This window comes from Alternaria alternata (genome assembly GCF_001642055.1).
Source record: "Alternaria alternata strain SRC1lrK2f unplaced genomic scaffold CC77scaffold_10, whole genome shotgun sequence".
NCBI classification, from domain to species: domain Eukaryota; kingdom Fungi; phylum Ascomycota; class Dothideomycetes; order Pleosporales; family Pleosporaceae; genus Alternaria; species Alternaria alternata.
The window spans coordinates 477,601-491,960 of record NW_017306199.1 but is presented as its reverse complement, the minus strand read 5'-3'; the positions used below and the strand labels follow the sequence as shown (position 1 = coordinate 491,960).

Below are 14,360 nucleotides of genomic sequence, written 5' to 3'. Positions count from 1 at the left end.
ACACCAACCTTGCGTCAGCCCTACCGCAAGCTTCGCCGTTCTTGATTACTGTCGCCATCGGTGAATATGCCGAGACATGGCGGAGACGTGATCACCCGCCTCACAGCACGACAGTCTTGCTTACATGCGCCTCCGGCCAAACTTACGAGTCCTCCGTGACCAGGCCCATCCCTGGGGCAGGGATGGGGTCGTGGGGTATGTTTGCGGTAAGACCAGGCGATTGACATCGGCAGGTACATCTTCACATCTGATAGAGTCCTGAGCCCCATGGCAGCCCAATGCGGTGAGGCTTACAGTGTTCCATGATCCCTCCCAGCAAACTCATGCCGTGGTGAACTGACAAATCGTGCCATGCTGACCAGTCTTCGAGCTATTGGATTTAGCGGTTGTGAGGTTATACAGTATACGATCAACCTCATACGGTACCAGTAGTATGGGGAAGCGGAGGTCAAAGCATGTCACCGAAGACGGCCCGCGGTCGCAGTACGTCACTGAGCATGTTTTCGGACTCGGCTTGCGTCGGATTCCAGATTGTGGTAGCAAAAGCGATGATTCAGATTAGCAAAAAGGGTGTTGTGAACAGAAGCCAAACTTGCAATCTAGACCCAATATACTTTGCGTTTGTTTGCTGCATAGCGAGCTATCTCCACGCCATGGACATGGTAACCGATGCTAAAGCTCCGAAGCGATCCACGACTAGCTCTGCGTCGTTATGCACGTCATACCTGTAGCCTTTACCTGCGTCTCAGATCGTACTAGGAAAAGGCCAGACTTTGTGCCGTACCGTGTCCGTAGTGGGGCGGAGAAGGCTCCGCTGTTTCCATAGCGGACAATCGCTCAACGCCTTTGCGGCCGCACTACATGTCGGTGTGAAGACTCCGAGCCGGCCGAGGCTGAGCAGGACGTGTGTGTTCATTCACACCAAGACGTTTGCGGAATGTCCCGTTTGAGGAGTTCTCTTGGGTGAAGAAAGTTTGTCAGGGCGGTATATCACTCAGCTGCTGATTTTCCCGCCGTTCCAAGCCCCTCCATGTACCCCAATACCCACACATGGGATCCTGACCGGGCTGATGAGGTTGAGGTTGTGACCCAGCTCTTGGGAGATATGCAGCAGCGGGCTCGTCAAACATCGGGCCAAGTGTGGTGGACGTTTACATAAGACACAGTCGGGCCGTTGAACCTGGGACTTGCAGCATGCAAAAAGGCAAAGCAGCTGACCTTGCGCTGTTTATCATTGCTGGTGACAGCCCGGGCCGTGCCGGATAGGCAACCAATTGCGGATCCTCAGGGCTCAGGCACCAGGCATGAAACATGATCCTCCTCGACTGCGTGTCACCTGTCAGGCTCGATGTGACAGTGGCAAGCCTCACTTCGCATTCCGCGTTACAGACAGAAGCTCGATACGAGGTAGGGGTCGCGGAAGTGCCGGCGCAAGTTGCAAGTGCCGACATACGGTAAATAGAGTCTCTCCGATTCGCCGTTTGGCTAGGAGGTTCGCTCCGGCGCTTCCAGTAGTGGGCAAAGGAGAAAAAAGCCGTGATGCAGATATCAGAGACAAAAATACGATGGTGTTGTAATCAGAGGGTTATAGTATGGTGCGATCGGCAAACCTAATTAAATATCTCATTCGTTCCGTATAATGTGCTGATCTTATTATGATTAGCCCATGCATCGTAAGCACCAGGAAGTGGCTTGCAAGGACGTTGCCGTAGGTTGACGACACACTTAGTGTGTTCGTGGAGATGGGATTCTGGGCCACTGACTGCTGCGCCCTTTTTGAAGCGCGCACCACTTTTGACTGGGGTGAGACGGCAGCAGATAACATGACCGCGCATGCATGCGGAACTCGTACCATTCCAAGCTTTGTGGCACAAACATCAATGTTAGTACAGACCGTTATATCCACTCGGGCACATTTCTGCGCCAACTCACGACATCTGGATGCCGGAACTTTATCCACGCGAATCGCTACGAGTCACATACCGTGCCCTGGTAGACCCACCTGGCGTCATTGCATCACGACCGGGTGCGTAACTGTCCGCCAACAGCCATTATCCCAAGATTGTAACGGAGCCCAACACAGGGCTTACTGGCCCTGACCCCATGCCAACTCAGAATTAGGTTTCTACTGAACGCGGGGCGGCGGGAGGTAGGCTTACAAGGCCGGAATCGCCCGTGCCGTTTGGAGTGAAGGGAAACTATGAGATTTCTTGGATGAAGCTACATAATTGGATTTCATGGGTGGCGATACAACCACAGCTGTGGTTGCTCAACAAGCTGCCTCGTGACGAGGTATGGTCCTGTCATTGCTATGTTAGTTTCAAGTTGCGTTGGGTTTGGGGTCATTGGAGCGGGATTAAAAACCGTAACCGCTGGATATCAAACTGGCAGTAGGATCGTAGTGGAGTGATGGGGGATTGACTTTCTGCTGTGCCTCATTTGCTTCGCGGCCGCTAATGTGGCACTTTTACCAGGTTACGAGTATTTGAGGACGTTTATGGCGGGCGGGATGGTGGGGAAACGTCGGCTTTGGGTACGAGTCGTGCCGCTGCATATCAACGGCTTACACTGTAACTTCACACGGCTCAGGGTGCAGTCGTTTGGTAAGCCGAGGCAGGTATACTGGTACACAGCTAGGTACTTGGTACTTCATGATCTTATTTTCGTTGCACATTGTAGCCTCACAAATTATTCCAGGGCAACAGCAACATGTTACGCCGTATTATTCCCTGCTCCTGCCTCATCATGCGGTTGGACTGTGAGTCAGTAGCGTAGATCCTCATCCTCCCGTGCAGCCTCGACCACAATTATGATTCGCTTCCAGAAGATTACCAGAGTGGACCGTAGGCGACTATCTCCTGACTCACTGTACCTGATTCTGGAAAAGGTGGTACGCATCGTCCTCTGCGTCTTGCAGAGGCAGCAAAGGCCCCACCGTCGAGTCGAATTTCGCGTACCACGTGGATGTGGAGAGCCACATCTTCTGTGTCGATGAAACTGATGTGGCGTCATTCACATAACCTCCCCACACACGCGAAGCATGTAATCGTCAGCGTTATGCGTCCGGTGATATTGACGCTCCAACTTCCTCCTAGGGAATTTGTTGATGCAACGGGATGTCGATGTGGCCGGCTTGGTTCGCGTTATCCCTCTCGAAGACTCCGATTAATGTGATGACGGATGACCCAGTCTTCTAGTGATAACAAATCATTAGTGGACGTTGCTGACTCTTGACATCAACGAAACCTTGGGGCCTAGTAAGGAGGATCGCGACTCTGGTCGCCAGTAGCGATAGCGACATCCTTTGAACTATACATAGGCGTAGTGACTCGTACAGTTTGCGTTACCATGCAACGTAGCATGCGAACCATATATCAAGTCAGCTCGTAAGATACGGTCGCGTATACGCAGCCCGGTCGTGCCTTCGGCGAACTGAAACTCGTGATTGGCTAGACTGCATAATTAACAGAGGGTTCTTATGGTTTTACCAGTCGTCTTATTGCGTTCCAGGGACCCGGTAAGCCAGACCAATGTAGTAACCTGCATAAGTTTGTCGTAGCTGCAGGTAGCGACTTGGTGCTACGGCACGAAATAAGAAACCAAAAGGGGACATTCGGCCGACCATTATTCTGACATTTTTTCCAGTCTAACGCGCGAAATATACTCAGAACCGCGCGAACCGAACGCGAGTGCGATCCAGCATTACAAGCAGGCACTGTCCAGGTGGGTGCTCGAGAGTTTCTGAAGCTACAAAACTGAGACAGTTCGGAGAGGTCGCCGACATTGGGCCGAAGCGCTGAGATTGCCTGGATTTCGAGGATACTTTCTCGGAAGGGGGTCGGAAGGGGGCGAAGTGAACGTAGGATCACTGCGGTGAATATTCCGCGTTTTGTTTATGTTCCACGTAAGTGGCGGTTGATTTGGTGGCCGATTGCGTGTTTCGGAGTTGTGGCCGTCGGGTGAGATCTGGTGTGTCACCCACGATTTGGTTTGGCTAATGCAACCATAATATCGTGCAAACTTTGATTAGAAACTGAACCCTTTTTTCAAACCGCGAAGTCCTTTAGGGCTATCGTATTGTTGTAAATGCTGTCGGGAGTGGGATGAATCTCCGCCATCGTAGCTAGTAGCCTGTGCCGGACATTGATGACTATAATCTCGGTTAAGTACCAAAAGTCGGCGAAGCAGTGTTGGGAAGAGTGGTGAAAAATGACTTTTGAAATTGACAGTGATGATACATTCGCCTATCCAACAAAGTACGAAAAGGATTCAAATGGGTATTGTGCAGCTGTCCGCCGTGTACGCCGTGCTATATTGCAACCGTGACTATAGGGAATGATAACGAGAGCATGGTTCGTGTTATCGTCTGCAGTCGCCTTGGATGTGTTAAAATGGATCTCGTGATACATGTTGGGTCGTGGAGTTACGAACCGCAGTTCTCATTAAGTCTGTATTCTCTGGGCCATAAGTCAGTATAGGAATACGATGGATTAGAATGAGCACTTACACTGCCGTGACATTGGCCGGACACCTTACATGCGTTTGTTGGTACTTGGTACACCAGGCTTTGACGACATAGCGGACGTGAGCGCACTTGTATTGCACTTGTGTGTAGTCGCACATGATGACCGAAAAGGAAAGCTGTGAAGTGTTGTGGTCGAATGACGAGTAAGAATTCCAAGAGGATGTACAAATGCAACAATGGATGGCAGGCAAATGATTCTGTTGGTGGGTTGGTGAAATCTCCGGATTAGCATGCAGCTGCGCGACGGTCCGTTATGTTATAGTGAGCCAGACGGAGCAGCAGACAGACGTCAGTGCAGTTCAGGTACCCGTAGGAGCTATGCAAAGCTAGCCCATGTCAATAGAACCTGGTTCGTCAGTTGACATGCATCATGGTAGTGGCCGTGAATGTTCAACGTACCCGGGAGCCCGAGAGCGGTCGAGCCTTTTACACACCATAGACCTGGGTGGGGACCTTCATGTTTGAAGTGCTCTCGCTTCCAAGAACCTTGAGGGACAAAGGTAGCAGCCCAACCCGGGTGCCGAGAGGGACTACAGGGTCTTCTGGCCGTATTTGAAGAAGAATGAATGCAAGCGTGAAGGTCCTCGGTCTTGCTCTCAGGGTAGAATAGCCAGCGGGCTGCCAACGGCAGTCTCTGAGTGGTCGAAGCACTATAGCATTTAGAACTGCGCCAATCCGCCTTGTCCGTTAGTGTGCACTAAGTTCAAAGTTATCAGACGTGCACAGATCAAGTTTGATCTGCGACTACGGTTCCACGTTAAGGTGGCCCGTGGGGTGTGCAGCCGTTGGAAAATCCTTGACCGTGGCAGACACTAAGCTTCGGAGGCCAGGGGCCACCCTTCCTTCACATCCTGCAGGTCGCGAGAGAGATCAATTGTATACTAGGTGGCAATTAATGGCATCGTTTACACACTGCTAGAGCGAGGCCTTTACTGCATCGAGGCGCCTGTTTCATCCTAGGCGTGCCTTTCTCGGCAACACTTCACCGGAGCTTCCACCGATGTGTGTCCTTTATGCTTACTATCCCGCTTCCCCGGCCCCAGTCCATATCGCGAGAGCATCCGGAGGTCAAGTGTTGCGCAATCATCATATGCCGTCCCGTGTACGGTGAGCGCGGCTGCGCGACATGATCCCACCTTTAGTGGCTGCTGGTGGGGTCCTGGTCGCCGGCCTCACTTTCTGATTTCGTGAGCATAACGTTCGAGGTACATTGTCAGCAGGGCAGATTCGGGGTTGTGTTTGAGTTTCGGAGCGTCTGATGAACCCAATGCTGGTGTTATCGGGTTCCGTTTCGTCCGCATGACGCCATGTGATTGAGGTTTCTACCTGCCGCAACACTGACTCTCAAGTTCGCAACTCTTTCCACACATGCTACTCTACACCGACACCTGCTATATGTGAACGGCACAGCTCTAGCACCTCGTACGTTACCTAGGTAGGCTTCCCGCATTGACGGCCCATGTCCAGGTCGCTGTGCCATAACTGCATTGAAGAACAGCGACCAATGCCATCGCACGGGATTTCTGAGAAACGTGTGCATATGCATACACATCGACCAGGAATCTGGTAGTCTTGACCCGCGGTAAGACTGTCTAGACCGTGCTGCCCGGGCGATGGAACACTAAGTGGCTGCAAAGTGCATGTCGGCTCGAACAACGCACGGTAAGCTACAACCATAAGGGACGTGGATGCTGTTCGGTAAGGAAAAGACCTGCCGAGACTGGGAATATACCGACCTATGAAAGAGATGGGATTCTGCCGCTTCTCGGGGACGAGACCAATGCAGGGTGCCTTCTCTTATGGCGACCAAAGATGCAAACGCATGCAGAACGTACCAGGATCGCGTCCCCTGGACTGAGCAGGCCTTGTATACAATCCTTCGCTGATCGGAAAAGTTCACCGGCTGGCGCTCGCTTCAGACGCGAGCTTCTGAGAAGCCGACCCGACAACCCCCTCAACGCAAGGAACTTCGTTACAACGGACCATGACCGCATACACATGCATGATGCATCTCTCATTCTGGAGTTTTGAAGTAGATCAAAAGGTCTTCACACCGCCCAAGTGTGGCATAGCTCCGTGTCCTCCATTTGTGGGCCAGGATATATTGGATGCCACAGTCTCCGCGTTAATGCAACCTCAACAGGAAGCGGAACCAGCAATCCGCAGTACCTGCGTTCTGGGAGTCTTGATATGCCAGTGGCTTAAACAAGGCGCCACACCTACCACTTTGTTGAGAATGTTGAGAATATTATGAACATATCATTGGCTCTTGTATCCGAAATTCTACAAGTTGTGTAGGTAATCGACTATTCGTTGGCGAGCATCACAAGCCATTCAGGCTGAACATAAGACATGGATGTTAGCATTTAATGCCACCAGAACGGTGAACTAGCTGATCAGAGACTATACCTCGAACCGTCCCTCCCCCGCGTTGCCAATCCGGTGGTAGCGCCAGAAGCAGCAGTGTGGCTATAGGACTAGGTTCCATATGTTCTATATGCTGACAACCTCTCCACAACATGATTCGGTATGACAGCGGATATCGGGTGGCACTGGCCCGAACGCTTGCCGATCACCAGATTCCTACGCGAAGATGCTTTCGTTTGAACTAGTTCATTACTCTTCATACGAGGATGCCAAGGAAAGCATCACGTCGGTTGCGGATATATAAATCTCCATAATACGCGTAGATCATGAGAACTCTCCGTTGGCTTCTCCAGCATCTAACCAACCACGACACATCTCGACGGCCTAAATAAAAAATCAAAGTCAGCACATGCCATTCTCGCAATTGGTTCGTGGAAGTTACTTACCCTTCCCCACTTCTTAAACATCTTCTCGCCTACCTCCTTGTCGACATTTGGCTTGAAGACCATGCGATCTTTCTGATTAATCTCCTTTAGTTCGTCAAACTCTTTCCAAACGTCGACAGCAAAGCCAGCTGCGATGGCTGCGCCCAAAGCTGTAGTTTCGCGCATGGCGGGGCGGTCGACGGGAATGCCGATGATGTTTGCTTGAGTCTGTTCCAAATGGTTATTCCAGGGCCACTTCATCGGTGTCTCTGGGTGCCTTCACTTACCTGCATGCACAAGTTTGAGTTACTCATTCCACCATCGACTGCAAGCATGTTAAGCTTGTGGCCACTGTCCAGCTCCATGGCGTCTAGAATTGCCCTGGTCTGGAAGCAGGTCGCTTCCAAGGTTGCGCGAGCGATATGTCCCCGCTCAGTGAATTGCGTAATACCGAAAATAGTACCCTTAGCATCGTCGATCCAGTAAGGAGCGAAGAGACCACTGAAAGCTGTTACGAAGACACAACCACCGTTGTCTTCCACAGAAGCCGCAAGATCACTAATCTTGTGTGAATGTGTGATGAAGCCCATGTTGTTCATGAGGAACTTGACGCCACTACCCGCAACCGCAATACTGCCTTCGAGTGCATATACGGGTTTCCGCTTTCCGCCAAAGTCGTATGCGACAGTAGCCAGAAGCCCGTGCGAAGAAATGACAGGCTTTTCTCCCACATTGTAAAGCAAGAAGCAACCAGTGCCGTACGTGTTCTTCGCAGAACCGGGCGTAAAGCCTTGTTGACCAACCAAAGCTGACGATTGATCACCCAAGCACCCTGCAATTCGAACACCTTCCAATATACCGGAACGCAAGAATCCGAAGTCGTCTCGCGATGAAGACGGCACAATTTTTGGTAGCTTGACCTTGTTTTTATCGATTCCGAAGAAATCCAAGAGCTTGTCATCGTACTGAACGGTGTGCCTGCAATTGCATTAGCCGACTTTGTCGCTTAATTCGAAGCGAGCGGAGGTTGACATACAGGTTCATGAACATGGTTCTAGACGCATTGGTAGTGTCTGTCACGTGAATGTTTTGTTCTGGTCCTCCGTTCAGGTTATATAATATCCATGTGTCGATGGTTCCAAAGGATAATCGCTCCTCGTCGTATGCCTTGCGAACGTCTTCGTTGTGGTCAAGCAGCCACCGGAGCTTGACTGATGATGGGTAGGTCGATAGAGGAAGTCCACACATATTGCGTATGTCATCAGCGCCCTCCTTGTTCTTCAACTCACGGACCAATCCCTTGGTTCTCGTATCTGGCCTGGATTCACAAAGTCAATCGCTGCCCATTCGAATCTCGTACACACGTTTTACTTACCAAGCGATCGCATTACATAATGGCTCACCAGTATTGGTGTCCCAAACGACTATTGTTTCACGCTGGTTGGTGATACCGACAGCCTTGATGTCTTCGATTTCATGGCCGTTGTCGAGGAAGATATTCGTAGCCCGGTCAATGCATTGTTCTACCGAATGAATGATCTCTTTCGGGTCGTGTTCATGCCATCTGCGCCAATTAATTCACGTCAACAACAAGATTTCGCCTGTACTGACCCTGACTGAGGATATTGCTGGTTGAACTCGATCTGATGTTGAGCTACGGGCTCACCAAGGCCGTCGAAAATAATGAAGCGAGTACTTGTAGTTCCTTGGTCTATGGAACCAATAAAGAACTGCCTCAGTCTCCCCTCGTCCAAATTCGACTGTGGCTCTTCTGCAATTTCCTCTTTGGGGACTGGCTGCGGCTCAGTATCGTGCGCGGAAACGTCTTGTGTCGCCATGCTGAGAGATGTGCTGTTCTGTTCCACGGGTGTACCTAACCCGTTGTATTTATACGGAAGATGTCTTCCGTCCGCGGTCGGAATCGTAGAATATGCGCGACGGGTGCAGCTGTTGGTCGCGAAGTGGTGCTTTCTAAAATTCGGTACCAAGAATGGTACTGGGTATTGCGACGGTACGGAAAAATTTCTAACCAAGCCAATCAGGTCTGACAACCGATTAACTTCTTTGCGGTGTCCGCGCTGAAGGATGTCTGAACTGCGACGAGTTGAGTGCGGGTGTGCGGTGCCGCAGCAAAGCGCAAATGCCGATGGTGCTGTTCCGAGGGGGTGCTGCGAAAGTGTTTCGCGACAAAGAACACCGAGTTTGGGTGTGTATAACTTAGGATTTGAAGTCGAGGTGGTAAAAGGAGAATCGCAACAGGAACATCGTAGAAGGACGAAGGTTTCGGTGTTTAATCGGCAACGGAATCCGAGCGCGTGCCTTTCCTATGCGGTGTCTGCGGTATGACGCTCGAAGAGGGGTGGTTTTGCCTTTAAAGCGGGGGAGGGGAATAGCTCCACGACCAACAACACGACAGCAAAGATGCCCAGCCTTGTCACATGGAGCCTCAAATCTTTCAGCCTCCTCCGGAGCTCGAGAGTCAAGCCGTTGATCGGTCTTCACATCGTCGATCAGGCCAAATGCTAGCAAAACTAGACTCCTTGCCCGGCAAAGCATCCGCGCGCATGTCAGTGTGACTTCACATACAGCGGGTCGCGCGTCCAACAGATCCACATAAGAAGACGCCGTCGGTATTTCTCCAGTGGGACTCCAAGGGGTTGTGGGACACCCGCATCGAATCCACCCAGAGCCTCATGAAGCTGCCAGCGGAATCACAACATGGCGCTCCGTGCTCATATTATTGACAATATAGCTCGTCGGCTTTCCCCCGGATTTCACGACTTCTTCACCGGCCAACGAACATCCATTGTGCCAAGCTGTCGACGAAGCTCCCCCTGGTGCTGACGAGCTGACACGATGTCAGTACATGTCGTTTAACTTCGACAATGACTCGTTGTTCTACTGTGCCACAATGGATTTCCACCTGCGCAGATCAATGAATAGGATGGAGCCATGGATGGCATTCAGCGTGGCGACCACGCAAATCCGATAACAAACATAAAATCAGCATGTCATTGGACGATCATCGTGCAACACCTGCGGAGGACCACGGGCGTTCTGGACTTTAAAAAGGTTCAGGGAGAGAAGCTTCGAGACACTGTATTCTGCATCTCGGAGGTGCGGGCATCGGAAATGACCATGCGTAATGTGTGATGAGTTGGTTCGGACGTGGGATGGTTACCGGTATAAAGTTAGGCATCCGCGCCAAGTGGAGCGGAGTGGGTAGGCCTCGTAATGGCGGAAAGTCAAACTAATGTTGGGGATCGCGACGGCACGTGACGTCTACATGGGGAAGGTTCTTGGCCTCCACAACACCCGCCCCAGTTCATCCTCCAGACATGTCTATGCAGTTGCTGCCAAAAGAACTACGCCTTCAGATATGGGCGCTGGCGTACTACAACGAGCCGCCTCGCCTGGTAGCACTGGAGACCAACCCCCACGATGAGGATCATGACGAAACGCACTTTTGCCCGCGATACTCCCCTAGTCCTGCGCCAGTGACGGTAAATCTATGTCATGAGTCGCGCGAAGAAGCTCGGTACCAGGCTGTGAAAGCAAACCATATCCTGCAGGTACCGTGCAGCAATTCAGATACTGGCTGTGGCGAATTCTACTTCCGCATCGATACCGACATCCTCTTGCTACAGCTAGAAGGCACGCGTGTTAAACATTACGATGACTCGCCCGAAGTAGGACTACTGGCTCACTTCAGCCATGCAACGGGCTGTGATCCCCAAGAGCTGCAGAAGGTCGCTATTACAAAAGTTATACTGAATGGATTCAGAGACGGCAGCCTATCAAACGTCCTACGCGACTTTCCCAAGATATCGCACATGGTCATGATGCTCACCAACGAGATACTAGAGGACGATTTGGAGAAAGAGTTGTTTGTTCGCGCTGCTTCAAGGATAGTTCGCATGTACAAACTCGACTTGATGAACCTAGCTACTAGTCAAGGGAAGACGTTCAAGCCACATCCCTTCAACGTGGATTTTGCAAGGCTTCACCATGGTCGGTTGGATATAGTCTCGAAAGATGTTTGGCGTGACTGGAGCGATGGCGGAGAAGAGTGGGCAACGCTCGATAACTCTGAACCATTCTGGTAGCTTACCAATCGCAGCGCATACGATGAACAAGCTGTGCGCATACTTTCACAGATGAGATCCACAGGCAGTAGATAATGGGTCATACATGTAAGTCGAGAAATGAAACACACAAGAGCTAGGAAGATACCGGAGTAGAACAGCCACAGTCAACAATGGCCGGCACAAGCATGGAACACCTTCAACCGCGCATCTCAGCTCCTAGAGCCTGTATCGCCAAGATAATGGCGTTCAGAGCTCAATCTGACCTGTACCATCAATTGTTTTCCGGAGCCATAGCCACTATCTACCATATTACCCGACAGATTTACGCTCCGGCGATTAATCATATCAGTTGTGGGTCTACAAGAAAAAGCAAGTGAGTGCATAATCGGATAAGCATGCGGTCGACCCATCGAAGGACATCTAGGCCATCGTCCACCTCAGCCTTGAAGACTGCAATACCATTATGAGATACGAAAACAAAGGGAGAAGGCGATCATGAAGAAACGGACTGTAAATGGTTCTTCTCAAGTCTAGCTATAGCCGTTTGAACGGGACTCAGCAACGTAAAAGGTCGTACATATATCATAAATCTCAACACTATGCCTCAATCTTAACCGCAGCTCCGACCTCCCTAATCCTCCCCTCCAACCTCGGCGCAATAGCCTTTGTCCAATTAACCTGGAACTCACCACCACCAAGCTCATCACACAGCTTAGGATTGCCCTTGAGACCAGCAACACGCCACCACTTCCTCATAACCCTTCTGATCATCTCCGTCTGCTTGTCTGTGAACTGTATTGGCACACGGCTATCATACATCGGTCCGTCGTCTTCATCTTCATCGACGTCCGGGTCTTCCGAGTCGGTAGTGTCGTTCGGGCTGTTGTCGCGTTTGTTCGAATCACCCAGGACTCTGCTCACGCCTTGATCCACCGGAGGAGCATTGTTACCACGGGACTGCGTGGGGGATGTAGGAGATGGGTCGTGGAAAGCGTGACCGTGGTTCTTCTGCAGATTCGTTTGAATCGATGTGAATTTCGTGTTCATGGATTTGCCCCAGCGTTTCCATTTGCCTAGTACTTTGAGAGACATGAAGTATTGGCGGAGGATGGTGGAGATAAGAACGCCGTTTTCTTCCGAGACGAGCTCTTTGGCAACTCCGCCTTCTTCTTCGATGAGGAGGGATGTGTAGCCGTCTAGGTGTAGTTGATTAGTGGAAACTCTTTGTGCACTGGGGATGTCGTACCTTTTCCACGGCCCATGTACCCTCTCGTAGCGAGTACGTACTCTCGCTCCTCATCTACAGGTTCCTCTCCAATCGTCACATTGGAAACCCGCGAATGTGGTGGTTTCGAGTAGTCCGCTTCAAAGGTAATGTTCGATACTTGCGGGAATCTTCCTTCTAGTGCCGGGTAATTGCTGACGCCGTTTTCTAATGCTTCTCGAATTGCCTTGCCGGTGACCTTCAGTACCACGACCGGATCTTCAAACGGGAAGCAGTTGACAAGATCCCTGAGCTTCAACAAGCCAGGAGGGTAGATTTGATCTCCGCGTATCGTTCCGGCTGCCATGATACAGCACTCGGCTGAGTAGTAGTACCTCATGAGATCGCAGACAAAGTTTCCAATGTTCGACTCTCTTGTTCGTACGGTTGTGAATCGGGCGTCGAGTGGTGCGGCGGTATATCCAATAGGTTTGTCTAATCGCTTTCTAATCTCCCGTGTCTGTTCTTCTACCAGCGCCATGGCCTGGGGATCTTGAGGTATACTGCTGACAATGTCTCGCCGTATGATCTTGAAGTCCCATCCCTTGCCCTCTGGCTTCCGCCATGCCTCAACGTGAGACAGTTGTTTGAAGTCCGTGCCTGACCGCAGTACTTGTGTTCCGTTGATAAGGTTGTATGAGTAGTAGTGGTCATGTCCACCCAAAATTATATCAATCAATCCTCCTCCAACTTGCTTTGCCAGCTTGTTGTCGTTTGGCTCTCGCTGATGCGACACGCAAACGATTATCTCTGCGCCCTGCTCCTTCAGACCTGGTATGAGTTCCTTCGCAGTCTCGGAGGCACTCTTGTATATGATGTCCGGTGGTAGCGCGTTGATTGTGTCGAGCCACTCTCGTTCTGCGAGTCCGATGACGCCGACTTTGATGCCGTTGGATGCCGTGAGCATGACCGTCTTCTTCGCGTTTCCGAGGGGGACACCGTCGCCGAGGGCTGGGTCGTGGACGTTCGCGAGGAGCCATGGGAATTTGCATTTGGCTGTGAGGTAGCGATACTGCTTTACACCAAAGTCGAGGTCGTGGTTCTATGTAAGCGTTAGTTGGGCTCGGTCTCTGTAAACTACGATGTACATACTCCTACGCAAGAAACGTCTGTGCCAATGTTGTTTAGTACAGGGACCATGTGGCTTCCTGGTAGTCGTCGTCAGTCTCCTTGCATAAGCTATGGCGATTCGGCTCACTGACCCTTTGTGATACTACTCTCAATGCTCGGGTTGAACGCATCACCCGAGAAGAAAGTCAGAAGCTTTGGTTGGTCCTTGAACCTCTCATCGTCCCTATAGTAATTGACGAGAGTTTGAAACCTCGCATATCCGCCAACAGGCTCTCTTGACCCTGCTTCAACGTGATAAACATCATTGTAGTGTAAGAAACGTAGGTCTGGCGGGGCATTCGGCGCGCCACCTTCTGGCTCGCATATGAGCAGCTCTTCCGCTGATGGGTGGTCTGTGGGCGCCATGATGATTTCCGAATCTATATCACACTTGTACCAACTTGAGAGATAGTTGTCGTTAGAATATGGTGCTCAAGGCGCTCGTGTCGCGTGTTCGAGCGGTGAGTATGCTGCGCATCATCAATCGTAGTTAGCGTTTCAGGGTCCAGATGTATCTGGCCAATGACGATGACGCCCACTCTAAGCCGAAAGGGATCTGCAAGGGGCATTTCTGAGGCTGA

At 51.1% G+C, this 14,360-nt stretch overlaps 3 protein-coding genes across 3 annotated transcripts; 1 reads left to right on the top strand and 2 right to left on the bottom strand.

Annotated features, from left to right (window-relative positions):
- Positions 1–7,131: 7,131 nt before the first annotated feature.
- On the bottom strand, positions 7,132–9,344 carry CC77DRAFT_76448 (glycerol kinase). Its single transcript, XM_018533116.1, has 6 exons — positions 8,929–9,344; positions 8,693–8,881; positions 8,354–8,635; positions 7,605–8,295; positions 7,339–7,545; positions 7,132–7,276 (listed from the first exon to the last, which is right to left on the bottom strand). Exons 1-6 carry the CDS (start codon positions 9,153–9,155, stop codon positions 7,217–7,219), a joined length of 1,656 nt encoding a protein of 551 aa, XP_018386104.1. The 5' UTR covers positions 9,156–9,344; the 3' UTR covers positions 7,132–7,216.
- Positions 9,345–10,264: 920 nt separating this feature from the next.
- CC77DRAFT_76446 (hypothetical protein) lies at positions 10,265–11,712 on the top strand. The gene has a single exon (XM_018533115.1). It carries the CDS (start codon positions 10,656–10,658, stop codon positions 11,421–11,423), a length of 768 nt encoding a protein of 255 aa, XP_018386103.1. The 5' UTR covers positions 10,265–10,655; the 3' UTR covers positions 11,424–11,712.
- Positions 11,713–11,903: 191 nt separating this feature from the next.
- Positions 11,904–14,247, bottom strand: CC77DRAFT_962674 (5'-nucleotidase-like protein). The gene is made up of 4 exons (XM_018535649.1): positions 13,872–14,247; positions 13,762–13,817; positions 12,652–13,711; positions 11,904–12,601 (listed from the first exon to the last, which is right to left on the bottom strand). Exons 1-4 carry the CDS (start codon positions 14,143–14,145, stop codon positions 12,003–12,005), a joined length of 1,989 nt encoding a protein of 662 aa, XP_018386102.1. The 5' UTR covers positions 14,146–14,247; the 3' UTR covers positions 11,904–12,002.
- Between the last annotated feature and the right edge of the window lie 113 nt (positions 14,248–14,360).